The sequence below is a fragment of the Chlorocebus sabaeus genome, chromosome 6, assembly GCF_047675955.1.
Source record: "Chlorocebus sabaeus isolate Y175 chromosome 6, mChlSab1.0.hap1, whole genome shotgun sequence".
NCBI lineage: Eukaryota > Metazoa > Chordata > Mammalia > Primates > Cercopithecidae > Chlorocebus > Chlorocebus sabaeus.
This window is the reverse complement of record NC_132909.1, coordinates 25,085,682-25,113,553: the sequence shown is the minus strand read 5'-3', so window position 1 is coordinate 25,113,553 and position 27,872 is coordinate 25,085,682. Positions and strand designations below refer to the sequence as shown.

At 50.7% G+C, this 27,872-nt stretch overlaps 1 protein-coding gene across 2 annotated transcripts in view; it reads left to right on the top strand.

The window, feature by feature from the left end:
* Nucleotides 1-27,872, top strand: part of CHST8 (carbohydrate sulfotransferase 8) — a 152,386-nt gene that overhangs the window by 63,634 nt on the left and 60,880 nt on the right. For both annotated transcript variants that reach the window (XM_007996244.3, XM_007996245.3), the window contains exon 2: nt 2,533-2,748. In XM_007996244.3, the coding sequence (XP_007994435.1) occupies nt 2,619-2,748 (130 nt within the window). In that variant the 5' untranslated portion in view covers nt 2,533-2,618. The remainder of the gene's footprint in view (nt 1-2,532; nt 2,749-27,872) is intronic.

Sequence of the window (27,872 nt, the reverse complement as noted above, 5' to 3'; positions counted from 1 at the left end):
ATCTCCCTTCCTCCTTCCAAAATGCCTTGATGTTGGAGGCTACCCTAGGTCAAACTGGCTTCCTGGTGTCTGACTCAGGAGGCTGCTGGAAGTGCACCCGAAGCGTGGTCAGCTTACTCAGGGGCTCGTGACGGTTGCTTTCCAGCTGGGGCCTTGCTGGGGACCATCGATGGTGTGTGTGCAGGTGCTGGCCGGCATGCACCCGGGCATGTGTGCATATGCGTGTTAGTGAACCCACATCTGCCTAGGTCCTTGGGTGCGGTGCACATGTGAACGCTGTCCCCATGACCCTGCCACAACGGCTGCTCCCGAGAGACCCTGCATGCTCTTCCTGGTCCCCATCTGAGAGCCATGGCTCCGCTGTGTTGGTGTGTGACGTCTTTTCCATTCTTCTAACTCCTTTCTATGACTGCCTGGGGCTCCCCCGAGTGAGGCTGGCGAGAACAGCTCTGCCTCCCTCGTCAGCCGCTCACTCTCTCCTGAGGCTTTGGGGTTGGGCCCTGTGGGCCTCCGACTCTGCGGTGCAGCGCTGTCCTCACAGAGGGAAGGGCTTGGGGAATGGTAGGGCGTCGCAGCCTGCTGTGGGGCTTGCACTGCTGCATCTGTGTCTTTGCAAGGCAGTGAACCCCAGGTCCTCAGGATGGCCTCATTCCAGGCAGCCATGGAAGGAGAGGCCCCAACCCCACACAAGGGGCTTTGAGTCTGAGCCCTTGGGGACACGTGACTGTCCATTTCTACCCTCTGCAGGCAGGGCAGGGGTGGCCTTGGTGAGTGACAGGAAGTAGCAGTTTGTCTTTGGGGCAGAGGCCATTGCAGTGAGGTCGGGGCCAGCCTGACACCCCAGAACCAGCTCCGGAGACAAAACAGGCCCAGCTCAGTACTTCTGTAAAAGGCTGGAAGGCCGCAGGAACCACCTGCTCGGCACAGTCCAGAGAGCCCAGCATCAGCTGCCTTCCCGGTGCGGAGAGGCCTGGGGCAGGTTAATTAAAGTTAACTGAGTGAAAAAATAATTACAGAGACTGCAGAGGGGAGAAACCCAAACCTGCAATTTACCCTCCCCAGCCCTTGAGCTTTTCAGAAGAACAATCTGGTCGTGGGGAGTCGTGGGCGGGGAGCAGGGAGAGCGCCTCTTCTCATCCCTCATGCTCCATGGGCTGGATGTGGGGGCTTCTTCCCCCAGCGCTTGGGTCCATGTTGGGGAGGAGTCGCCTGGCTGAAGTATTGTCCCTGGGCAGGGAAATATCCTTGGGCCGAGCAGCACATTTGGCCTGGGGCTTGACCAGCTACCTAGCTGTGGCCTCAGAGGCTACTGGGAGCTGCCGACCTGGCCTCACCTCCCTCAGGCACTGACCTGTGCCAGGGTGGGGAAGTTTCCCCCAGGGCTCCTTGGGTGGAAAAAGGGTGGTCCCCCGGGCCTGGCCAGCAGGGCCCGCTGGAAAGTAAGGGGACAGAGTGACCGACCTTCAAAGGAGGGGGACTCCCTGGGGTGCCTCCCGCCTGTGCCTTCCTCCCCCTGTACTCTGCCCATGCTCTCTCTACCCTCCACTGCAGGAACTTATATTCTTCCTCTGGGCAAATGGCTTTGGGGTGCCCCCATCTCGATGCACAGCCTGGCCCTGTTGGCGGGACTGGCTGCTATGTGGGGGATGGGGAATTTCTCTCCCTGCCCTTTAGGAGGAAGCGGGGTAAGGGGTAGGTCACATGGATATACTCTGGGTCTGCAGTGGCCGGAGCAGTTAGTGCCCACCCCCAGGAACACGAGGGGGTGTTTGCACCCAGCCTCTGCACCTCTGAGCTTGGAGTCTGTTGGACACAGGTGTAACTGCCCCACCTCCGCTCCAGGCCAAGGGCCTCGAGCGCAGGGACTCCTGTGGTCTGGCCAGAGCCTCAGCTCCCTCCGGTGTGACTGTCCAGAGGGACCGCCATCCGCCAACCCATCTGTCAGTCCATCACTGAGGACAGCCCTGGCTGGTGTGGGGGAGTCCGTCTGTGCCTGAATATCCTTTGAGCCTAGCAGGCCCCTTCTCAGAGCTGCCTGCTCTGTGGAGACCTTGTCCCCAGTGCCCTACAGAGAGGAGCAGGGTGGAGGCACATTCAAGATCTTCTCTGCCCACCGGGCCGGGTGCCAGGGACAAGGACCCAGGTTCCCGCCAGTACCTAGGCCCCCACCCTGGGGGCACACATGCTTATTTGGAGGTCTGGACAGTACAGGGGATGGCTACTGGCTACTGACTGGGGGCCTGGGGGTTCCCACTTCGGCTCCCCCAGGCAGGGCCAGACGGTGTCTCATTCCATGATTTTTCTGGAGGTGCAGATACAGGAGACCCTGGCGGAAAGCTAGCATTCCAGTCACAGGTGGGAACAGGCTGCTCTCAGCCTCCCGGGCATGAAAGGGTGGAAAGGGCACCCCTGGGTAACTTGTAGAGGGCAGAGGCATCCGGGAATTACACTTGGGTTGCTGCAGTGAGCGGGGCCTCCACCTGCCTGGGTGCCTTGCACCTCAGTGATGACTGTCCCCACTCTGCCCCGTAGACCTTGGCCTGATGGACGCCTGGTGTGGACGATGAGGGAAGAACGTGCCTCCCACACCCGAGAGGTGACCCCTGAGCGAGTCCCGGATGACCCCGCGACCTGGAACGATGCGGCTGGCCTGCATGTTCTCATCCATCCTGCTGTTCGGAGCTGCAGGCCTCCTCCTCTTCATCAGCCTGCAGGACCCCACGGAGCTTGCCCCTCAGCAGGCACCAGGTGAGTCCTTGTGCTGAGTCCTGCCATCACCGCCCCCAGCTTTCCAGCCTGAAGCTCAGGCCTCCGCGGCTGCCCTGGTGTGCTGGTCTTGGGGGAAAGGAGCAAGTCTGTGCCAAGACCCCCGGGGAGCAGGCAGAGTCCTGGCTTCCCGGGGAAGGCGTCAGTCTCAGTGTGGGAGTGCTGTGTCTGATGCAAGACCTCCAGCCAGTGCCTAGCAGCAGGGTGGCTCCTCTTGGGGGTCATGGCAAGGCTGCTGTCTATTGAGCCAGTTGTTGCCTTTGATGCAACTCAGATTTAAACAGGATTCCGCCACCTCTCAGGTCTCTTCCACACTGTCGGGGATATCAGAAAGTGGACAACTTCTCCCTGAACCCTTGCCCCACAGGTGAGACTCGGTCTCCCTGCCCAGCCCTGGAGAATCTAGCCCCTCTGGTCTGGACAAAGGGGGTCAGGGTACCTCCTGGTTTTGTGAGGCCAAGACCCCCTCCGAAGGTCCCCCACTGCCACTTCCATTCCACCCCTGCCTGGTGGCCCGCTGGAGTCACAGAGGGCTTCTGGGGACAGGTGGGATGGCAGGGAGGCCAGAGCGGGAAGGGTGATTCTGGCGTCTCAGGGCAGACAGAGTGTGGAGAGGGGAGTTCAGGCAAGGTCTCTGCTGCTGGGACACGGTCCGCATCCAGAGATATGGCAGGACAGAAGGTCAGCTGGCAGGGTGCCAAGACCTGGGAGCTCTCTGCTTTGGAGGGAGAGGAGGGAAGGTGTCTCAGCAGAAGTCACACACTCACAGTCCACATGCTCTAGGGCATGGACAGGCTGGTGCACCCCCAGAGACACCACTCCTCCCCAGGGAAACCCACTCACTCTCTCTTGGTTGCTCTGTGCTATGAGCCAGAGACAGGATGAAAGAGAAGGGGGCCGGAGGTGTGGGCAGAGGGGTTCCTGCACAAACCCCTGCCGGAAGCCCAGAGCACAGGAAGGGGTCTTACTCTGCAACCCCTCCACCCCCACCCCCATTGTGGACGAGCACCCATGATGTGTGGCCCTTAGTGCAGATTGAGGACCCGTGGACACCAGGAAGGAAGGTGAAAAGAGCACAGGGAGGCCAGTGCCGGGGCCCTGGGTCTGGTACCTACCAGAGGCTTCCCATGGGCAGGTGGATGAATTGAGAGTCAGAGGGAGGCAGCCAAGGCAGTGGCCTCCAGGAGATGGTGGGCGAGTCATGGGTGCTGACTCATGCCTAGGCCAGACCCCCACAGGTGGTGGCTGTCAGAAGTGGGTCTGGCCTCTCCCAGGCTTCTGGAGCAGTAGGTGCACAGCAGAGCCAGCTCTCCTGTGGGAGCTTTGCAGCCTCACGTGAGCCCCAGAACAGCTCATGACACTGCGTTGGCAGAACAGGGCCCCTCGGGACAGTGCCATCAGGGAAGACAGCAAGCTGGTACCTGTGGTCACGTGTTACCTGCCTAGAAGCAAACTCAGGAAGAAGGGCAAGCAAACACTGCCTGGGTGTGTCCTTGGTGTGTGCGTGGTTGGGGGTGCATGTAGGCAGAGGGTCCAGACAGCCAGTGCCCACATTCTGCAGGAGGAGCCTGGGAGAGGAGGCATGAGCGTGCCTGTGATGCCCACCTGGGACCGGGGCCTGGACCCATTGGTGGGACACTCGTGGATCTGACCGTGGTTTGGTGGCTTCAGCTAGTGCCCTGCCCTGCCACAGCCATAGCGCTTGCTGTGCAGGTCCCTGTTGCCCTACCCAGCTGCCTGAGTACACACACGTGTGGATTACAGGTGGGCTGGGGACCCACGGGACGGCTGGGATTTCTGGGAAGATCGGAGCCTCAGGCTGGCAGGGGGTGTCAGATGGCACAGAGCCAAGGTCATCATCCCTCTGCAACTGGCAGACCTGGCAAGGAGCACACGTGAGTCTTCTGATGGTCCATGCAGCCAGACCAGCCTCACCACGTGCCAGGTGACGGGCAGACTTGACGGTCTGGGTAAATCACACCAAACACAGTCATAAAACTTGAAGTAATGCTTACGTTACTTTCCCTGAGCAAAGTACCTCTGACACAGGCTGTTTGTGTTGATTTGTTACTATTCATTTATTCCTTCCCTGTACTGCTCACGGCAGCCTAATTGTGATTCGGTACCAAGAAAGCAATATCAAAGTAATTTTCCACAACATTAGTTACAATTTTCTTCTGATCTTTCAAGTGAAACAATCCCATCCTGTTGGCTTCTCTGAGCATATAAACCTTGATGACATTTATCTGTTGGAAACCAGTGCTTACAAAATGTATGTGTCCAGTTGCATGGCTGGGTGGCCCCAAGGGCCCCTGACAAGCCTTCTCCCTGCGCATTTCTGTTGGTGGGAGGAACAGATTCTGGGAGCTACCCTGCCATCCCTATCAGGCAAACAGGCAGGTGTTGGGGCGGCGGGTTGGGAGTAGAGATGAACAGATCTGCAGGGGAAGTTCCACACCGTGGCATGAACTGTTCTGGGGACGGAGTTCTCTGGGCGCTGCAGTTTGTGGCACTACAAGTGTAGAAAGGGGACAAGGAGTGGCGGGAGTTCCAAGTCGCTTGAGGTCGCTTGGGGCCTGGCCTCATTCGTGTCTCTCCCACGAAGCCACCAGGTGTTAACAGCACCTGAACTTTACGTGGATCAGCCAGCCAAGCTCACCTGGCTCAGGCAGTAGATGAAATGGTAGGGGGTTGCCAAACTTTTGTAAATCAAACCGCATTTTAAACATTTTTGTTGCTCTAGTCCAAATCAAATCTTTGGAAACAGGAAGAGCTACCCGGTAAGTTACCCAGGTTCGAAGATGAAGTTTTGTGTATCAGAGAATTCACCTCTCCAGTTAGAGTTCTTTTCCAGTCTCCAGGATTGCCAGGCCCTGAGGCCAGAGCTTCTGCTTTCAGGAAATTCACTTTTTGACCCAATAGACGAGACTCACCTCTTCTCCAAGAGAAAGACTTGGAGACCAGGCCAGAATCAAGAATAACAAACACCAACAGCCAGGTGTGCTGGCGCATGGCTGTAATCTCAGCACTTTGGGAGGCCTTGGGTGGGAGAATCACTTGAGCCTAGGAGTTCTAGACCAGCCTGGGCAACATAGCAAGACCCTGTCTCTACAAAAAAATAAACAAAGTTAGCTGGGTATAGCGGTACACACCTGTAGTCTCAGCTACTTGGGAAGCTGAGGTGGGAGGATCCTTGGAGCCCAGGAGGTCGAGGCTGCAGTGAGCTGAGATTGTGCCACTGTGCTCCAGCCTGGGCGACAGGGCCGGACTTTGTCTCAAACAACAAAGAACTCCCCGTGTACTGGCTCTGGGGGCTGCAGAAGGCTGACTCCACATTTGGTTGAGCAAACTGAATTTTAAGAGCTGCTTTCTTTGTGAATGTTTTATCATACAGCGTTTGAAACACACGTAGTAGTAGTGGAGTAGAATAGTGCCATGAACATCACGTACCCGGCACCCAGCACCCTCCACCCACACCAGGCTGGCCCCATCCACAGCACCACCACTTCCCTTCTTCCATGTGATTTTTGAAGTCTATACCAGATAGCCTATCAATTCAGCTGTAAATATTTCTCCCTCCCTCCCTTCCATCCTTCCATCCTTCCATCCTTCCATCCTTCCTTCCCTCCCTCCCTCCCTCCCTCCCTCCCTCCCTCCCTCCCTCCCTCCTTTCTTTCTTTCTTTCTTTCTTTCTTTCTTTCTTTCTTTCTTTCTTTCTTTCTTTCTTTCTTTCTTTCTTTCTTTCTTTCCTTCCTTCCTTCCTTCCTTCCTTCCTTCCTTCCTTCCTTCCTTCCTTCCTTCCTTCCTTCCTTCCTTCCTTTCTTTCCCCCTCCCTCCCTCTCCCCCCTCCCTCCCTTCCCCCTCCTCCCTCCCTCCCTCCCTCCCTCCTTCCTTCCTTCCTTCCTTCCTTCCCTTTCACAGAGTTTTGTTCTTGCTCCCCAGGCTGGAGTGCCATGGTGCAATCTCAGCTCACCGCAAACTCCGCCTCCTGGGTTCAAGCGATTCTCCTGCCTCAGCCTCTCAAGTAGCTGGGATTTCAGGCATGTACCACCACCACTGGCTAATTTTGTATTTTTAGTAGAGATGGGGTTTCTCCATGTTGGTCAGGCTGGTCTCGAACCCCTGACCTCAGGTGATCTGCCCGCCTCAGCCTCCCAAAGTGCTGGGATTACAGGCATGAGCCACCACGCCCAGCCTCAGCCATAAATGTTTCAATATATTTCTCAGTTTAAAAGATAAGAACTGTTTTGTTGACCTTACCACTAAACTCATTCCTTAATAACATCAAATTTAACGATTCCTCAATAGCACAAATAGTCAGACAGTGTGCAAATGTCTAGCTATCTCACAAATGTAATTACCTTTATTTCCAATTTGTTCCATCCAATATCCAGAAAAGGCCCTCACGTGGCAGTTGGCGGATAAGTCTTTTAAGTCTGTAATCTGTAAGTTTCCTTCTCCATCTGTATTTTCCTCCCTCTATTTATTTGAGGAAACCAGGTCATGGTTCCTGTAGAACTTTTTGTAAGTTGGGATTTGGCTGATTGGGCCTGTCTGATATGGATTCACATTGTTCTCTGTTCTTTGTTGTCCCAATAAATTAGGTGAATCTTGAAGCTTGATCAGATACAGGTTTGGATTCGTTTTTGTTTTGTTCTAGGGGAGTTTTGGGGGGTGGGAATTCATGGGTGGTTCTGTATTATTCCATCAGGAGGCTCCTGTCTGCCTGGCTGTCTTCTGTTATCAGCTGCCAGCGATCGTACCTAGATCCGGCCATTCATTAGGGGTTACACAGTGGCAATGTTCTGATTTTATCATTCCTCCTTAATTCTTTAAAGTGGAATGGATTTTGTTTTAATGGGGCAAGGTGAGTCATTGTCAGTGACCCATGAAGCCAAAGTGAGTGGTGTGGATTGATTGGTTTATTCATAGATATGTATATAAAACTACAGTGTTACCATACAGATTCTGTTGTAGTTTATTCATATATATAATGTTACTGTACAGATTCTGTTGTAGTTTATTCATATATATAATGTTACCATACAGATTCTGTTGCAGTTTATTTTTACATATATATATACCCATATATAATGTTACCATACAGATTATTTTTTTTTTTTTTTTTTTTTTTGAGACGGAGTCTTGCTCTGTCGCCCAGGCTGGAGTGCAGTGGCCGGATCTCAGCTCACTGCAAGCTCCGCCTCCCAGGTTTATGCCATTCTCCTGCCTCAGCCTCCGGAGTAGCTGGGACTACAGGCACCCACCACCTCGCCCGGCTAGTTTTTTGTATTTTTAGTAGAGACGGGGTTTCACCGTGTTAGCTAGGATGGTCTCGATCTCCTGACCTCGTGATCTGCCCGTCTCGGCCTCCCAAAGTGCTGGGATTACAGGCTTGAGCCACCGCGCCCAGCCCCCATACAGATTCTGTTGCTGGCACACTGTAAATAGTTTCTTCTTTTAAGGAACTTAATCGTTTCTTCTTTTAAGAGTGAGTTTTCTTTAAGTGGGGCCACCCCATGCTTCAGAGCCCTTTGCCTTTTCCTGGAGTCAAGGAGTTGTGGATGGTGGTTCTGGGGTGCCCAGTTGGGAGGTAGCTGTGGTGGACAGCAAGATCCCCCTCAGGGACCCGTAGCACAGACACTGGGACTGGACAGCCCCCTGATGACTCCTAGGTCTGTGACCTGTCTCAGGGCATTCCTGCAGGGCACAGGGAAATTTAACGATGAAGATAATAATGAATATTGACTGAACATTTACCATGAGCCAGGCCTTGTACTAAGAACTTTACTTTTTTGAGACAGAGTCTCTCTCTGTAGCCCAAGCTGGAGTGCAGTGGTGTGATCACAGCTCACTGCAAGCTCCGTCTCCCAGGTTCAAGCGATTCTCATGTCTCAACCTCCCAAGTAGCTGGGATTACAGCTATCTGCCACCACACCTAGCTAATTTTTGTCTTTTTAGTAGAGACAGGGTTTCACCATGTTGGTCAGGCTGGTCTTGAACTCCTGAGCTTTAGGTTATCTACCCGCCTTGGCCTCCCAAAGTGTTGGGATTACAGGCATGAGCCACCATGCCTGGCTTTATATGTTCTAATGCATAAAATTTTCCCTTCCCTTCCCTTCCCTCCCCTCTCCTCTCCACCCCTCCCCTTCCCTCCCCTTCCCTTCCCTCCCCTCCCCTTCCCTTCCCTCCCCTCCCCTCTCCATCCCTTCCCTTCCCTCCCCTCCACTCCCCTCCCCTCCCCTCCCCTCCCCTCCCTTCCCTTCCCTTCCCTTCCCTTCCCTTCCCTTTTCCTTCAAGAGGCAGGGTCTTGCTTTGTTGCCCGAGCTGGTGTGTAGTCTTGCCATGATAGATCACTGCAGCTTAGCTCACTGCAGCTTTGACCTCCTGGGCTCAAGTGATCCTCCCACCTGAGCCTCCTGTGTAGCTGAGATGCCAGGCAGATGTCACTACACCCTGCTATTTATTTTATTTTATTTATTTATTTATTTATTTATTTATGAGACGGAGTCTTGCCCTGTCACCCAGGCTGGAGTGCAGTGGTGTGATCTTGGCTCACTACAAGCTCTGCCTCCCGGGTTCACGCCATTCTCCTGCCTCAGCCTCCCGAGTAGCTGGGACTACAGGTGCCCGCCACTATGCCCGGCTAATTTTTTTATGTTTTTAGTAGAGACAGGGTTTCACCTGTGTTAGCCAGGATGGTCTCGATCTCCTGACCTCGTGATCCGCCCGCCTCGGCCTCCCAAAGTGCTAGGATTACAGGCGTGAGCCATCACGCCCAGCCTATTTTATTTTTTATACAGACAGGATCTCACTATGTTGCCCAGACTGGTCTCAAACTCCTGGGCTCAAGTGATCTCCCACCTCAGCCTCCCAAAGTGCTGAAATTACAGGTGTGAGCCGCTACAACTGGCTACATATAATTCTTACAAATAAATTATGTCTAGTTTGAGACAATGTGGCAGCATTCGCTAGGGCAGACACAGAAGCAGCAACAATACTAATACTAGCTAATGCTCTCAGGTCCTCGAGTTGAGCCAGACACAATCGCAAGCACTTTACATATATTTAATACTCATTTACTACTTTTAAAATTTCAATAGTTTTGGGGGTATAGGTGGTTTTTGGTTATGTGGATAAGTTTTTTGTGGTAAATTAGGAGATTTTAGTGCACCTGTCTGTCACCCAAGCAGTGTACACCGTACCCAGTATGTAGTCTTTTATTCCTCACCTGCTCCCCAGCCTTCTCCCCCAAGTCCCATAGTCTATTGTGTCACTTTCATGACTTTACGTCCCCACAGCTTAGCTCCCACTTACAAGTGAGAACATGTGGTATTTGGTTTTCCATTCCTGAGTTACTTCACTTAGAATAATGGCCTCCCCCTCTATCCAAGTTGCTGCAAAAGACATTATTTTTTTCCTTTTTATGGTTGAGTAGTATTCCATGGTGTATATATACCACATTTTCTTTTTTCTTTCTTTCTTTTTTTTTTTTTTTCCTGAGACGGAGTTTTGCTTTTGTCTCCCAGGCTGCAGTGCAGTGGTGTAATCTCAGCTCACTGCAGCCTCTGCCTCTGGAGTTGGAGCGATTCACCTGCCTCAGCCTCCTTAGTAGCTGGGATTACAGGTGCCCACCACCACACGTGGATAATTTGTGTATTTTTAGTAGAGACAGTGTTTCACCACGTTGGCCAGGCTGGTCTCGGATTCCTAACCTCAGGTGATCCACCCGCCTCAGCCTCCCACAGCGCTGGGATTACAGGCATGAGCCATTGCACCTGGCCACTACATTTTCTTTATCTGCTCATTGGTTGATGGGCACTTAGGTTGGTTCCATAGCTTTGTAATTGTGAATTGTGCAGCAGTAAATATGCATGAGCATGTGTCTTTTTCATATGATGACCTTTCCTCTGAGTAGATACCCAGGAGTGGGATTCAGGGATTGAATGGTAGTTCTACTTTTAGTTTTTTAAGGCAGGCATCTCCAACCCCTGGGTTAGGACCCAGGCCGCACAGTAAGAGTTGAGTGGTGCATGAGCTATTGAAGCTCAGCTCTGTCTACTGTCAGATCGGCGGCCACATCAGAGTCTCAGAAGTGCTCGAACCCTCCTGTGAGCTGCACATGCAAGGGATCTAGGTTGTGTGCTCCTTATGAAAATCTAATGCCTGATGATCTGTCACTGGATATATTACATGTAATAACATATCCATGTATATACATTATATATTACAATGTAATAATAATAGAAATAAAGTGCACAATAAATGTAACATGCTTGAACCATCCTGAAACCACCACCTCCCCACCCCCATCCCCCCTCCCCCTTCCCCAGACCGTGGAAAAATTGTCTTCCATGAAACTGATTCCTGGTGCCAAAAAGGTTGGGGACTGCTGCTTTAAGGAATCTCCACACCGTTTCCCATAGTGGTTGTACTAATTTACATTCCCACCAGCAGTGTAAAAGCGTTCCCTTTTCACCACATCCATGCCAACATTATTGTTTTTTAACTTTTTTTTTTTTTTTTTTTTTTTTTTTTTTGAGACGGAGTTTTGCTCTTGTTGCCCGGGCTAGAGTCCAATGGCACTATCTTGGCTCACCACAACCTACGCCTCCCAGGTTCAAGCGATTCTCCTGCCCCAGCCTCCCAAGTGGCTGGGATTACAGGCACCTGCCACCATGCCTGGCTAAATTTTTTGTATTTTCAGTAGAGATGGGGTTTAATTATGTTGACCAGGCTGGTCTTAAACTCCTGACCTTGTGATCCACATTCCTCAGCCTCCCAAAGTGCTGGGATTACAGATGGGAACCACCGTACCCAACCTGTGAGCCTTTTGAGAAATGTCTATTCATGTCCTGTGCCCACTTTTTGATGGGATTATTTGTTTTTCTCTTCACTTAATGCTTTATTTTTATTTATTTGTTTTTTGAGATAGAGTCTCACTCTGTCACCCAGGCTAGAGCGCAGTGGCATGATCTCACGTCACTGCAGCCTTGATTTCCTGGGCTCCAGTGATCCTCCCACCTCAGCCTCCTGAGTAGCTGGGACCACAGGCACGCACCACCACGCCCACCTAACTTTTGTATTTTTGGTAGAGACGGGGTTTTGTCATGTTGCCCAGGCTGGTCTCGAACTCCTGGCCCCAAGTGATCCACCCACCTCGGGCTCCCAAAGTGCTGAGATTACAGTGTGAGCCACTGTGCCCGGCCTCATTTAATACTTTAAAACCCCCATGAGTGAATTATTATTACACCTTTTGAAAGATGAGACTACTGAGGTAAGAGAGGCTAAGAACCGTACCCAAGGCCAAGCAGCTTCTGGGCTTCAGAGCTGGGATGTGGCCTGGGTGGCTGCCTGTTGTTCACTGAACCACATTGTCTCCCCAGAACTTGGGGCACCCGGTATTGTTGTGTTCAGGGCCTGGAGCAGAGCCTGGGCAGAGAGAACAGTGTGGATAAAGGATTGGAGTCCTGAGAGATGCGGCACATGGAGAACTCTAAGTGGTTAAGGGGCTGCAGCATGACTTGTGAATCTAGACTCCTGGCCGAAGACATGGCCGGCCCTGGGCCCAGCAGGTCCTTGCTGTGTGGTAGAGGAGTCAGCCTTGGCCCCTGGCAACAAGGAGCTCTGGGGACCCCGGAGTAGGGAGTGGTTCATCAGAAAGCTTATTCCAGGCTGGGCACGGTGGCTCACGCCTGTAATTCCAACACTTTGGGAGGCTGAGGTGGGTGGATCACCTGAGGTCAGGAGTTCAAAACCAGCCTGGGCAACATGGCAAAACCCCGTCTCTACTAAAAATATAAAAATTAGCTTGGCGTGGTGGCATGGGCCTGTAATCCCAGCTACTTGGGAGGCTGAGGCAGGAGAATCGCTTGAACCCATAAGGCAGACGTCGTAGTTCTTTTAAAAAGAACTACAGTCTTTCATCCAGTGAGCTGAGATCACGCCACGGCACTCCAGCCTGGGTGACAAAGCGAGACTCCGTCAAGAAAGAAAGAGAGAGAGAGAGAAAGGGAGAAAGGGAGAAAGGAAGAAAGGAAGAAAGAAAGAAGGAAGGAAGGAAGGAAGGAAGGAAGGAAGGAAGGAAGGAAGGAAGGAAGGAAGGAAGGAAGGAAGGAAGGAAAGAAGGAAGGAAGGAAGGAGGAAGGGAGGAGAGGGAGGGAGGGAGGAGAGGAAGGGAGGGAGGAAGGAAGGAAGGAAAGAGAGAGAGAGAAAGAGAGAAAGAAAGGAAAGAAGGAAGGAAGGAAGCAAGCAAGCAAGCAAGCAAGCAAGCTCGCTCATTCTGGTGGCTGCCTGTTGTGTGGCCGTGGGCAGGGAGCAGAGAGGGAGATGTGGCAAATGCAAGGAGATTTGGGGCAACCAAGGGTGTCGCATGCAGCATTGGAGGCCTTTTGAGTGAGAGGACAAGGAGGTGGGGAGGGCCGCGGTCTTGATTCAGAGGGACTCGGGTTTCTGGCTCTAGAGGAGGGGAGTTGGGGGTGCCATTCACTGGAGCAGATGTGCCAGATGGGGAGAGGTTGGGGGGAGGGGGCAGGAGATCACCGGTTCCATTTGGGGCTTATGGCGTCTGAAATGCTTGGCAGGGTGCGTGGCGTCTACCTGTAGCTTCTCCACCGAGGGGTATCCAGCCCCACAGAATGAAGGACCAGACAAGACAGGCAGGAAGCCCCTACCGTGCCCTAGCCCCTCTGCACCTGCGTCTCCACTCACAGGTCAACACACTCACTCCTTCACCCTCATACACCCCAGGCCTGGGCGCTGGTGCCATGCAGGGCAGAGAGGGCTGTGGGAGAGCCTTGCCCTGGGATAGGGGCTGGCAGCTCTGGACTCACATCTACTCCACATTTCCAGGCCAGGAAACCAGTGTCCTGGAAGCTGTCCACGCTCCCTGTTGGGCTGGATGCCAGCATGGAAATTCATGCTTTTCTGCCCAAACCTCACATTGTCCTGGGATGGGACCTCCACGCCTGGGTCCCTGGGCTTGCCAGCCGCAGGGAGAGATCTGTACATGCCCATCTGTGTGAGGGCCCTGCAAGCCCAGCCGCTTAGCTGTACCGAGGCAGGGGAGGGGTGCACAGGGAGATGGAGACGCGGGAGGAGGAAGCTCGGGCTCTGCTCTCGGGAGCTCACAATCTGTGGGGTCAAGGAAAGAAGTTATCCAGGCCCTTCCCTAGAGGATTCCAATCTGGGGGCAGTGGAGGGGAGGCCTGGCCCTGGCTCAGTGGGGCCTGGGGGACACTTAAGGCAGGTTGTAAACCTTTCTTGAGAGGTGAGTGCTGGAGGAGTCAGGAGGACTTCCTGGAGGAGGGGAACTGTGGGCTGCTTGTTTGTCCTCTCTAGTGCATAGGAGGTACTGACCTGCAGTGGAAGTAGTGAAGCGGGCTTGGGTCAGATTCCAGTGGAACCAGGGGTCTTCCTCCAGAGCACGTGCTGCTGTGCGTCATGTCCAATACCTCACAGCTAGAAATGGACAGATCCAGAAGTCCAATGCCCGCGGTTCTGCCTGATGCCAGGGCTCTTGTTTTGATCTCCTGGAGGCAGCGCTGTGTTGACTGGAGAAAGTGTGGCCCTCACTCTGGGTCCCAGGGTTACCAGGGACAGATTGCCCTGCCTGTGCCTGTGCGGAGGACTAAACTGCAACATCAGAAGGTCTGTCCAGATCCTGTAGTGACTGTCATGTTCTGAGTGTGTCCCCCTGGAGCTCTGAGACAAATGCCAGGACCACAGGGGCGCCTGCTAAGAGGCTCTCAACAGCTCACCCCAAAGGAGGGTGACAGAGGCAACAGAAGTGCAGCGGCCGCCCCTGCCTGCCCTCTCTGAGCAGCTGGCTGCAGGGGAATTAAGGTTGGCTGCAGGGGAATTAAACTTACTGGCCTCTCAGAGCGAGTCTGGTCCTTGCGCAGCTGGACGTCTAAGTCCACACTCCTTCTGGGGCTGGTATCGGCCCCTCCAGTTTCCATGGAGCTGGCTGCTTTCCCCGGGCAGGTGGGTTTTATTGGAACTCGCGAGTCTGTTTCCTGAAACTATTTTCTAACGGCATTGTGGAACATCATATATATTTCCTACAAACCTTGCGAGGCTGACACATCCTTGTTGTGACTGTGAATATCAGAAGTGACATGTAATTGCAGTGATCCATCCTGTTAAGTAGCTGGCAATACATTATCGCAAAATCAGCAGGGCTGGGACTCTCAGAACCCACTGTTTCTAAACAATGCACCTGCAGCTTCAAACTATCTTCCTGAACAGCGCCCAAGGCTGACAAGGGCCACTTCGCCCTCCCGTGCCTCACTTTTCCTGGGCCACAGTGGAGACAATTTCACTCCAGGGAAAGCCACCCGCTGGGTTTTCAGTGCTCCTGGAGTGCCCCCTCCTTGTCACCTAATGCACCAGGCTCTCTGCATCAGGGCTGTGGGTGGGGTGCTTATAACAGTGTTCCTTCCAAGCGTGGCTCTGGGAGTCCTGCCCTCCTTTTTTCTCATAAACTCCAGAATGTCTTTGTGGAGGTTCCTTCTAGGCCAGGCCAGCCATCATTATGCACAATTGGAGGTGGGGAGGGGCAGAGAGGGTGGCCAGAGCCCAGGGGCCCAGAAAGCCAAGCCCCAGTTGCTGCTTTGCACCCGGCAGGGACACACCCACACTGTGCTTTATGCTAATTCTGGGGTATGGTTCACCTAGGTTGCAGTGTGAAGGGTGCCCCCTGGAGTTGTGCAAAGACCAGTACTGACAGAGGGGTGGACATGGAGGGCTCCCCGCATGGTGATTGCCCAAGTGCCGGAAATAGGCAGGGTCTGAACATGGAAACTTCAGGTCTGGATACCCCAAGCCCAGTGGGTTTGATGGGTCCGGGTGGTGCTGGCTGTGGGACCATCATTGGATTCTGCTGTTTGAGGGTGGGGGTCATGAATGACCCTCACTGCCATCCTCCCTGGGAGGCCCTGATTTGGAGGGGGTACCCACGGTGGGCCCTGTCTCTGCTGTGAAAGTTTCTCAGTCTCAAGCCTCTCTCACCTGAGCCTGGGCTGTTCCCCGTAGCAGTCCCATCCTGTGTCTTCCCAGTCTTCTTTGTGGCCACGGTTTCCTGGGTTCCTCCACCCCCTGCAATTGGAGTGAATATTCGCCTCTTCCTGCAGAAGACACCCTGGGGTCTCTAACCAGAGCCTTACTTTCCTTTGGTGCATTACAATATGCTAAATGAAAAATAATGAGCATGTAGGAACTAATAACAGGAATCACCTAATTAAATTAGGAAACAGACATCACATCGCTGTAATCTGAAAATTGATATTAATAGAAACAGTCCCAGAATTGTTTTTCTAAAGGTTCCTAGGGGTGGGGAAATTAAAAAGGAGAGCAGAATAGAAAATTGGGACAATCATGTCCAATAAGAGTGAGACTTCTGTTTTAAAAGAACTACAGTAACATGCTAAAAATAGAAGAGGAGATCTAATGAAGTAATAGACAAAAGTGACTTTGAAAACCGCAGAGCTCCATGCACGTGTGTGATGGTAATTTATAAGACAGTGTAATCAAGCTTCAGGGTTATTGTTTATTGGGTGCCTAGCACGTGGTACTTATTCTGTCTTCCCTCGCCCTCCTCGGCAGGCATCTTTATCCTCAACTGAAACTTAGGGAGGTTCAGTCATTTACCCAAAGTCCTGAAGCCTGCATGGCTCAGCCAGGATTTGATCCCAGATCTGCCTGATTCCAAAGCCTGTGCTCCCCCTTCTGTGTCCTTCTTTCCTTTTGCTACAAGTTAATGTCACGGTCTATATGTTTGTTGTTTGTTTTTTGTTTTTGTTTTTTGAAATGGAATCTCGCTCTGTCGCCCAGGCTGGATCTCAGCTCACTGCAACCTCCGCCTCCCAAGTTCAAGCGACTCTCCTGTCTCAGCCTCCCCAGTAACAGAGATTACAGGCGTGAACCACCACGTCCGGTTTATTTTGTATTTTTCGTAAAGACAGTTTCACCATGTTGGCCAGGCCGGTCTCAAACTCCTGACTTCAGTGATCCACCTCAGTAATCCACCGACCTTGGCCTCCCAAAGTGCTGGGATTATAGGCATGAACCACCATGCCCGGCCTATATGTTTTAAGAGAAGGGGTCTGCTCTGTCACCCAGGTTGCAGTGCAGTGGCATGCTCATGGCTCTCTGCAGCCTCAAACTCCTGGATATTTCTTTCATTTTCTGATGTTATTCTACCATTTTTCTTGAAGGATATTTCTTGCCAACACCCAGCAGATTGTGGCAACTGTCAGCTCCCCAAACTGAAGCCCCAAGGCTCTTCCATTGGTTGGATTGATAAAACCCGTACCAAAGACACCGTCTGAAATTTCAGTCCAACTGGAAAACTGGGTCTCCCATTATGTGGGGGCCTGGGCAGGGTCCAGGAGGAGCAGGCGGTTCTGATGCTTGTCCTGCGTCCCCAGGTAGCCCCGGTGTTGGGTTGTGTCTCCACAGTGGCCAGTTGTTCCCTGGAGGACCCCGGAGAGGGGTGAATCCGGCTCTGTTCACCTGCAGTGTGAGTTAAAGCCCAGAGGGCCCAGAGCAGGTCTCAGGTGTGGGGTGACCCCGTTCCCACTCTGTCTGGCCCAGAATGCACTGGAGGGACCGGGGAGGAGGAAGCAGAGGTCACAATCTGTGCATGAGATGCCGCAGGATTACCTCAGGTCTGGAGTGCTGGGACTGCTCTGAGGGCCAGGCATTGAGCCCAAGGAGGACTGAAGGCTGGGGGTTGGGGAGGGATGCCACATGGCTGGACTTCTTTTCCCTCTGCCTGTGCCTACGCCTCCCCCACCTCCGTCCCCATTCACTGCCTGAGCATTTTCAGTGCGAGTCACCTGGCATCAGAGCCAAGCCTCCTGCACAGCCCTGGGCAGCTGCCATGGAGAGGCGGAGGGCAGAGGAGACTCTATTCCCCAGGTGGCACCAGGCTCCAGAGGGGCCCGAGGTGGGGGGCCCTTTGCCCGGGTCTGACCCCTTCCCCCAGCCTCACTTGGCCTGGAGTCTCAGAGCCCAGGGGGAGGGCCTGTGGACAGCCAGTGGGTTGAAATGGGGCACACCCACTGCCAGCACGAAGAAGGGCCCGGTGGGGTCCCACCGTGTGCCAACGCTCTTGATGTCCTCGAGCCCCTGTTCCTAACACAGGCAGCAGAGAAGTGGTGAGGAGTCCACCCACGCGCCAAGGACAGGGCTGTTGCTACGATTGTTGTCCTTCTCCATGGCCACTGCGTGGGTCTTGGTTTTTTAAAGCCCTGAAAAGGTAATGATGGTAGTTATGACAACAGGAGCCTGGAAGTCTGGTTCCGGAGGCCAAAGTGGTGGGTCCGTAGGGATGGGCGAGGGCCCACACGCCCTGGGGCTAGACACACCTTCTGCTGGGCTCCAACTGCCTGCCGGTGGGGTTATCCTGCTCTTGCATTGAGGTCGACACCATTTGTAGTGCCTTAGGGTCACTGCAGGTCCCCCTCTCCTTCTCACAATATTTGCAGAAGTTGGGAGCTGCTGGGCAGATCTCATTTAAGCCAAAAAAGCTTCGCCATTATATGCCTGCTGATGTTTTCATTATGAAGCTTATTTTCCAGGATTTGTGGCTCTGCAGTTTTGACTTGAATCATAGTAGAAGTCAGTGGAAGATTCGCTCATTTTGAAATTTTATTTTATGTGGGGAAAATAGCTGAGCTTAAATCGGTTCGGTTGTGCCCTCTGACAGCTGCCACTGGGGAGTCCCTGCACAGCGCAGGCTCCTAGTGGATGGTGAAGGAGCTCCTGGGGGCTTCTCCTGTTCGCATCTGGAGTCCCAGAGGGAAGTCGGGGGCTGCCTGTCATCTTGCCCTGAGGCCTGGTTGAGGCACTTTTCAGCCCTCCCCAGAAGGCCTGAAGACTTCTGAGCTGGGTGGGCTGGCCCCATCCCAGCTCCCCACTAAGCTCTGTGCCTGGTCGTGGTTCTCCACCAGGGTGGGACTGCAGGGATGGTGATCTGTGAGCCCCTCACTACATTCTGGTTGTGTCCAAAGGTGTTTCACCACGGGAAGGCTGCTCTCGGCATTCCTCAGGTCCTAGATGGAGTCCCAAGACCCCATCCCACCTCCTCCAAAGGCTATAGCCATTCGTGAGTGCATTTGACCTTTGCCCTCAGGGTCTGGGTCTGCACTGGAGGGAGGGAATGAGGGGATGTCCATGGAAACTGTGCGGGGTCACTGGGATCCATCAGACAGTAGGTCTGACAGAGCCACAGGGAGCGAGAGACCACAGGATGGGGGAAAGGGGATGGTGTGAGGGGAAAGTGGACAGGCAGGCCCCAGGGCCATGGGCCACGCTGCTCCTCTCCAGCCCAGAGCTCTGTGCAGGAGTGTAGATCCAGAGTGGCCAGGTCATCCTTTTTGTTTTTGTTTTGTTTTTTTAAAAAGCTAAGAATCTGGCCAGGTGCAGTGGCTCGCGCCTGTAATCCCAGCACTTTGGGAGGCTGAGCCAGGCAGATCACCAGGAGTTTGAGACTAGCCTGGCCAACGTGGTAAAACCCATCTCTACTAAAATTACAAAATTTAGCTGGAGTTGGTGGCAGGCACCTGTAATCACAGGTACTTAGGAGGCTGAGACAGGAGAATCGCTTGAACCCAGGAGGTGGAGGTTGCAGTGAGCCAAAATCATGCACTACACTCCAGCCTAGGCGATGAGCGAGACCCTGTCTTAAGAAAGAAAGAAAGAAAAAAAAAAGCTAAGAATCTGTAACATATGTTTATGTGGATTCTCCTGATTTTAAGGGGCAACTCTAATTTGGAATGTGTTTTTTAATGTTAGATAATAGGTGATGTTTGGCACCTCCTGTTGGTTGGGTGGGCTGGGAGGACTGGACTTTTCCAATACCCTAAACCCTTGTGGGGCCGAGACCTGCCCCCTAGGCCCTATTTGGCTCCATGCCTGCTCTCCCTGTGCCCCCTGGGAGGACACAGAGGCAGTGGGTCTCCTGGTGGGAAGGGGACTCTAAGAATTACTTCCAGCCCCATAGGACCCCCATGAAGCCAGACCCCAAGCGGTCCGTGAGCAGAGCATCTCCTGGGCCCCGCTGACCAACAGTGGCTGCACAGAGCCCCTCGGTGGTGCTGTTTGGTTCAGCAGCCAGGAACCCTGCCAGATACCTGTTCACCGTTCAGGTCAGGCAGGGGACGTGGGAGGTCCAAGAGGTGACTGGTCAGCAGAGATAAAGGGGAGGCAGGGGCCAGGGAGTAGGGTTCTGGGGAGTACACCTAATGAAAACCTCCTTCATTTATGCACAGTTACCCACGTGCAAATATTTGCACCCACTGGCAAGCTTCTGTTGCTGTAGCAAAGGAAGAATCATTTTGAGCAAAGCCTTCCTGCGAGTGAGCGCTCTCTCCAGTACCCGCCTGGGGATGGGGATGTGGGTGTCCATGGGTGTAAATGGAGGAGGATTTCTGACTTGGCAGCCTGCTTCCCACAATGATGGGGTATGGCAGGCATGGCCATCCTGGCTCCCTTTCTGCCCTGCCTCCGGCACCGTGACAGCCACACCCAACAAGAGTCCCTTTGGAGAAGGGCCTGGCCTGACCCAGCAAGGGACACTTTGCAGATCTGCCTTCCCTACGGCCTCTGTGTCATGGCGATGTCCCCGGGGCTGGGAGAGGGACCCGAGAGTCCTGAGAGCATTCAAGGAGGTGGCATCTGGGGGTGTGGTGTGGGCAGTGATGATGGTGTAAGCATTCAGCGCCTACTGTGTATACCAGGCACTGTGTTTTACATGCTTTACTGATATCCTCATGCCGGAGCCTCGCTGCACCCGTCTGTATTTTACAGATGGGAAAACTGAAGCACAGAGAGGCAAAGTCACTTGCGCAAGGTCACACAGCCAGGAAATGTCAGTGCTTGAACTAAAATCCTGGTCCTCAGATCCCAAAGGTCTGAAGTTTTCTTGGTGACCTGACAACCACTCAGGGCTGGGAGCAAGCACCACGCTATGAGATGCATGGCATTGGAGGGCCAGCCTGGATTAGAGGTTGGGGGGCTGCACGACACTGCCCTGCAGACTATTGGGGTGTGCTTCATTCCTGCTCACAGCAGATACGTTCTGTTTCTTGTGCACATGTGTGTGTGTCCTGGTGAAGGGTCAGGTGTCCCTGTGTGTGCATGTGTGTGTGCATCTGGCCCTCACCCATAATCCTGGCTGTGTACAAGTATGTGTGCTCACCCCAGTATTACTGTACACCTATGGGTGGACAGGTGCCTTATGGCTCATGTGGAAAGCACTTCACCTTGAAGTCTGGGCTGGCTGCTGTTAGTGAACCCTGACAATGTCACCTGCCAGGTCATGGGCCAGGCAGGGGCAAATGACTTGGGTCCCACAGGGTGAGTTGTCTGTCGGTTGTCAGCCACAGAATTGGGTGACAAATTGCCATTCCAGCAGGCACTCAGCAAAGCCAATTATTGTAACCCTTTGCCCACGACCCGCACAGACCAAATAATGAAATTACATTCATAATATTTCAGGTCGAGTGATCGCTGCTTGAATTAGTTCCTTCCCAGAAGCCAGCCAGAAGTAGCGGCAGTAATTAAAGGATTTTCTGGGCTTAAATCAACTGTGCGCGTCAAGCGTGTACAACACACAGGGCTTGCAAAATGTGTGCAGGCCTCATCCCTTCACTGGGGAGTGAAAAGGACAGGTCGAGATTGTGGGAGGACCACAGGCCAGGAGGAGGTATGTTCTTCCTGCTGGCGAAAATGTCCACTTTCACTCATTTATTTTAGAGGCATTTACTGAAAGATCCCCGCTCCAATGGGGCTTCACACTGAGTAAGGTGATGGGGACTTTCTGGGGTCCACCCTGACTCCTCCCAAGCAGGCATTTTAGCAGTGTTGCAGGGGTGGGGTGCTCTGTTGCCCAAACTAAAGTGAAGGTCAGAGTTCACTGCAGCTTTAAACTCCTGGGCTCAAGCGATCCTCCCACCTCAGCTTCCCCGGTAACTGGGACCACAGGCATGTGCCACTAAGCCCGGCTAACTTCTTAATTTTTCTGTAGAGACAGGGTCTTGCTGTGTTGCCCAGGCTAGTCTCGAACTCCCGGCCTCAAGTGATTCTCCTGCCTTGGCCTGCCAAAGTGCTGGGATTACATGTGTGAGCCACCTTGCCTGGACTAATTTTAGGATATTTCCATTGCCCCCGCCACCAAATCTTTTGTGCCCATTTAAATCACTCCCCATTTCCACCCTCAGTCCCAGGCAACCACACATCTCCTTTTTATCGCTCTAGCGCTACCCTTTCTGAACATTTCTTATCAATGTAATCATACACTGTGTGGTCTATTATATCTGATTTCTTTCACTCTGCGTAACGTTTTTGAGACTCATATTTTTTGATATTTACTCATATCAGTTTGCTTCTTTTTACTGCCAAATAATATTATTCTATTATATGGAATTGTGGTTGATCTGTTCACCAGTTGATGGATATTGGATTTTTTATACTTTTGGCTATTATGACTAGTGCTGCTATGAACATTCATGTGAAAGTTTTTGTGCAAACCTATGTTTTCATTTTTCTTGGGTAGATATTTAGGAGTAGAATGGCTAGGTTGTAATAGTAAATTTACGTTAAATTTAAGGGATACTGACAAACTGTTAGCTAAAATTGCTGTCCCATTTTACATTCTCACCAGCAGGGTATGAAGATTCCAATTACTCCACATTCTCATCAAGACTTGTTATTATCTGTCTTTTTAATTATAGCTATTCTAGTGGGTATAAAGTAGTGTCTCATTGTAGTTTTGATTTGTGTCTCTCTAATGAGTACTATTGAGCATATTTTCATGTGCTTATTAGCCGTTTGGATATATTCTTTAGTGAAATGTCTATTTAAGGCTTGGCCCATTTAAAAAATTCAGTTATTTGTCTTTTTCTTGTGTTGTAATATTTTCTAGATATAAGTATTATTCAATTTGCAAATAACTTATTCCATCTGTGGCTTGTCTTTTCATTTTTTTAATGGTGTCTTTTGGAGTGAAAAAGTTTTTAAATTTGAAAAAGTGCAATTCATCATTTTTTTTCTTTGATCGATTATGCTTTTTGTGTTGTATCTAAGAAATTTTTTCCTAATCTTAGTCATAAAGATTTTCTCTTATATTTTCTTCTAAGTTTTTTAGTTTTGGCTGTTACATCTGTGTCTCTGGCCCATTTTGAGCCATGTTTTGTGTATTGTGTGAGGTCTGACTTCTTCTCTTTGCATGTGAATATCCAATTATCCCAGTTCCCAGCACGTGCTAAAGACTATCTGTTCCCTATCAAATTGCCTTCGCACTTTGGTCAAAAATAAATTGACCATAAATTTAAGAGTTTGTTTTTGAAATCTCAATTTATTTCATTGATCTGTATGTGTATTCTTTTGCCAATAGTGCAATGTCTTGATTAGTATAGATTTATAATTAAAAGTTGTGAAATCAGGAAGTGTAAATCCTTCAGCTTTGTTCTTTTTCAAAACCATTTTGGGTATTCTGAGTCTTTTGCATTTCCATGTATATTTTAGGATCAGCTTGTCAATTTCTGCCAGAAAGAACAACACCTGCTGGGACTTGATAGGAACGGCACTGATTTTAGTAATAAACTTGAGAGAATTGTCTTCTTAACAATGTTGAGTCTTCCAATCCATGAACATGGACTGTCTCTCCACTTATTTAAATCATCTTTAATTCTTCTTACCAGTATATTGTAGCTTTCAGTATACAAGTCTCATCTTTCTTTAGTTAAATTTATTCCTAATATTTTACTCTTTTTGATGCTATAGTGAATGGAATTGTTTTTCTAATTTAATTTTGGGATCATTCATTGCTAATATATAGAAATACAGTTGACTTTTGTATATTTATCTTGGAACCTGTAATTTGTTAGTTAATCCTAATAGTTTATGTAAATTCCCTAGGATTTACTACATACAGGATTATGCTGTCTGCAAATAATGAGATGTTTACATCTTCATTTCCAACTTGAATGCCTTTTATTTCTTTTTCCTGCCTGATTGAACTGACTAGAACCTCTAGTATAGTAGGAAACTGAAGTGGTGAGAGTAGACATTTATGCTTTATTCTGGATCTTAGGGGAAAAATATTCCATCTTTCACCAATAAGTATAATGGTTGCTCTAGGATTTTTGTAGATGACTTTTATGACTTTGAGGAAATTCCCTTCTACTACTAGTTTATTAGAAAAAAAATTTTAACCATGAATTGGTGTTGGATTTTGTCAAATACTTGTTCTACATCTATTGAGATGATTATGTTGTTTCATCCTTTATTCTCTCGAAATGGCATATTATATTGATACATTAGCCTCACATTCTTGTGATAAATCTCACTTGGTCATGGTGTGTAATCCTTTTCATATGTTGCTGAATTAAGTTTGCTCAAATTATGTTGTGAGTTTTTTGTTTTGTTTTGTTTTTGAGGGATAGTTGTAGTTTTCTTGTGATGTCTTTGTCTGGCTTTGCTATCAGATTAATACAGGTTTTAAAATGAGTTGGAAAGTGTTTTTTCCTCCTCCTACCCTATTTCTCTGGAATAGTTTAGGGAGGATTGGCATTATTTCTTTTAAAATGTTTGTTAGAATTTATCAGTGAAGATATCTGAGACTAAACTTTTCTTTGTGAGACATTACTTTTTTTTAAAGATGGAGTTTTGCTATGTTGCCCAGGCTGGCCTCTAACTCCTGGGCTCAAGAGAATCTCCTGCCTCAGCCTCCTAAGTAGCTGGGACTGCAGGTACATGCCACTACACCTGGTTCCAGACATTAAAAATTTAAATTTCTAGTTCACTGTCTTCACCATAGGTCTACTCAGGTTTTCTATTTCTTCTTGAGTCAGCGTTAGTAATTTATGTCTTTCTAGAGCTTTGTTCATACCATTCAAGTTGTCTCATTTGTTTAGCAACCACCACCGTTTAAAAAGTTTGGGCTAGGCACGGCGGCTCACACCTGTTCCGTCATTTCATTTTGGGAAAGAATCTACCAGGCTTCTCACTCAGCTCTTCCAGAAGCAATAAGTCTGGGACTGGGATCTTGATATCTACACAGACAGGACATGAGGTCTCTGACTCAGCCACAGTGCTGAGCTAGAAGTGCAACTGCTCCATAAATAGAGCCCTCAGAAGGTATCAGAACCTCTGGCCATTGGTGGAGTATGGTGGGACAATCCTAGTTTATACTTGTGGCCTGGTGTAATTGTTATCAGTGCCCCTTCACTCTCAGAAGTGGGTTTATTTGATGATAAATGATATGGTCATTGTGTAGTATAAATTATTGTGTACTTCTGTAAGAAGAAAATGCAACCGGAAAGAATGGATACAAGAAATAGTAGTAAGGAAATAAATTGTAGGAACATCGTTAAGTGTAAATAAGTATTTATTTATTTATTCATTTTGAGACAGACTGTCATCCAGGCTGGAGTGCAGTGGCATGATCTTGGATCACTGCAACCTCCGCCTCCCAGGTTCAGGCAATTCTCGTGCCTCAGCCTCCTGAGTACCTGGGATTATAGGTGCACGCCACCGCACCCAGCTAATTTTTGTATTTTTTAGTAGAGATGAGGTTTCACCATGTTGGCCGGGTTGGTCTCAAACTCCTGACCCCAAGTGATCAGCCCGCCTTGGCCTCCCAAAGTGCTGGGATTACAGGTGTGAGCCACCACGCCTGGCCAATATTTACTTAAAAAATAATAAACGCTAATTTTGCCAGTGTGTAAGAACAGCCATAATGCCGAAGTTTAGATGGGAAACCGTAATTGGAGTGAAAAGGTCTAAGATCTTTATGTTGTTAGGGAAGACAAAAAGGATAGTAAAAAACAAAACAAAACAACTTTGGACTTTATTTAAAACAAGGCTAGTCACTGGAATTGTGATGTTTATTTTCTGGCCTCTGCACTGACCCCTCCCAGTACAGCCCACTTCTAGAGCTGGGTGGCTGTTTAATCACTTCCCATTCACCCTACTGGTGAGGGGGAATTCCCACCCATGGTTATGGGGGTGGCCCACTCTCAACACTGGACAGAAGAGATCAACAGTAGTTTATTCGTTATTATGCCCACGCCTGGGGGAGGAGGATTGCAGGGGTTGCACTCGGAAACAGGGTGGACAAGCGGGGCTGTGGGAGGCAGGCTTTGTAGTATCAAGAAAGTGAGGTGACCCCTGGTTGCTGCGGGAGGATGTCATGGGCTTGTTTGAATAATTCCATGGGCAGATAGGCAATGAAACATGCTACTTGTGGATCAGCGGGCACTGTGCCTAGTCCCTTGATAAGGAGGTCATTTGGCTGGGGGACTTATCCAAGGGAACAGTGGGGAGGGGAACATGCCACTAGTCCATTTGCAATGCCCCCCTGCCCACACTTGCTCCAGGTGTCAAAGTAGCACATAATTTTAAGGGTCTTAACTTTAGGCCTTGCACCACAGTGGCAGACTGCCTCACAGGAACCTAAGGGTGGGAGCACTTTCTCTATCCTGAGTGGGGGCTGCCCCAAGCCAAGTGAGTTGAGGAGGAGGCTCCTTGGGGGTCTCAAGACCCCTACCTCCAACTTTGGTGCTGGGATCCCCCGCTCAGTGTCTGCCCTGATCACCCTCTGCCCTCCCACTCTGCCTGTCTGTATGTTAGTCTCTACCATCTGTCTATCGTCACTTTCAGGGACATGCTGTCAAAATCTATAGCCCTGGGGTTATTTGTGGCTCCTCCTTCAATGATGTATATGGAGGCTGGCCAACCCGTGTGGCCTTCGCCCCTTGGAGAGCAGCCGGGCATCACTGATGAGGTGCTGAGCCCAGCATCGGGTGACTGGCGCTCATACTCAACACCAGCCATAGGCAACCCCAGCCTCTGACATAGGCCCCTTCATCCCTGACACACATGAGGGGGTTCGTAGCCTAGCAGTGCTCACTGTCATCCCAAGACCTAGTGTGAGTCTACGGGGGAGTGCAGGTGAAGTTCACCTGCTGCTTCTCCCCACCCACAGCGGTCTGTGGAGATGCCACATCTTCCTTTCAAGATCTGAGCTCTCCTAATGGAGGAATGAGGATTGGCCCCCCTGGTAGGGCACCATGGCATGGGAGATGCAATGTGAGATGCAATGGTACCCTCTCAGGGGAGCCAATTCTCATGCAATGGCATGCTTGGTGAGTGATATTCTCATGAATACCACTGCAGCCTGGGCACTTGGCCAAGCAGCTGCCCAATTCCCTCTTTTCCTCCAGGGTCTCCATTTCTCCTGGGAGCATATAGCTCTTAGGCAAAACCTGAGTATTCTGAGTTATGGCCACTGGGGAGGCTGGCACTGGGTTTTTGTTTTTGTTTTTGTTTTTGTGTGTGAGAGAGTCTTGCTCTGTCGCCCTGGCTGGAGTGTGGTGACGCCATCTGGGCTCACTGCAACCTCCACCTCCCGGGTTCAAGTGCCTCTGTCTGCCTCCTAAGTAGCTGGGATTACAGGCACCTGCCACCACATCTGGCTAATTTTTGTATTTTTAGTAGAGACGGGGTTTCACCATCTTGGCCAGACTGGTCTCAAACTCCTGACTTCAAATGGGCACCCGCCTTGGCCTCCCAGTGTTGGAATTACAGGCATGAGCTACCACACCAGGCCAGTGGGGGCTTTGAACCTGCCATTCTTTTGAGCTGCAGAATCCCTGACAGAGCCTGGCGGAGGAATGCAGGACTGGGGGCAAGAACAGCCTAAACACTGTGGCTTCCTTCAATCTACCTGCACCAGGAGGGGCGGACGTTGCTTTGAACAACAGTTCTCAACCTTGACTGCTAGTTAGAACCACCTGTGGAGGTGTTACAAACCCCAGTGTCCTCTATGGAAAACAGTATGGAGATTTCTCAAATAACTAAAAATAGAACTACCATTTGATCTTGCAGTTCCACTACTGGGCTATCTACCCAAAGGAAAAGAAATCACCCTATAAAAAAGACACCTGCCTCATATGTTTCTTGCAGCAGTACTATTCACAATAGCTAAGGCTAGGAATCAACCTAAATGTCCACCAAGAGAGAATTAGATAAAGAAAATGTGGTACATATACACCATGGAATACTATGCAACCATAAAAAAGAATGAAATCATGTCT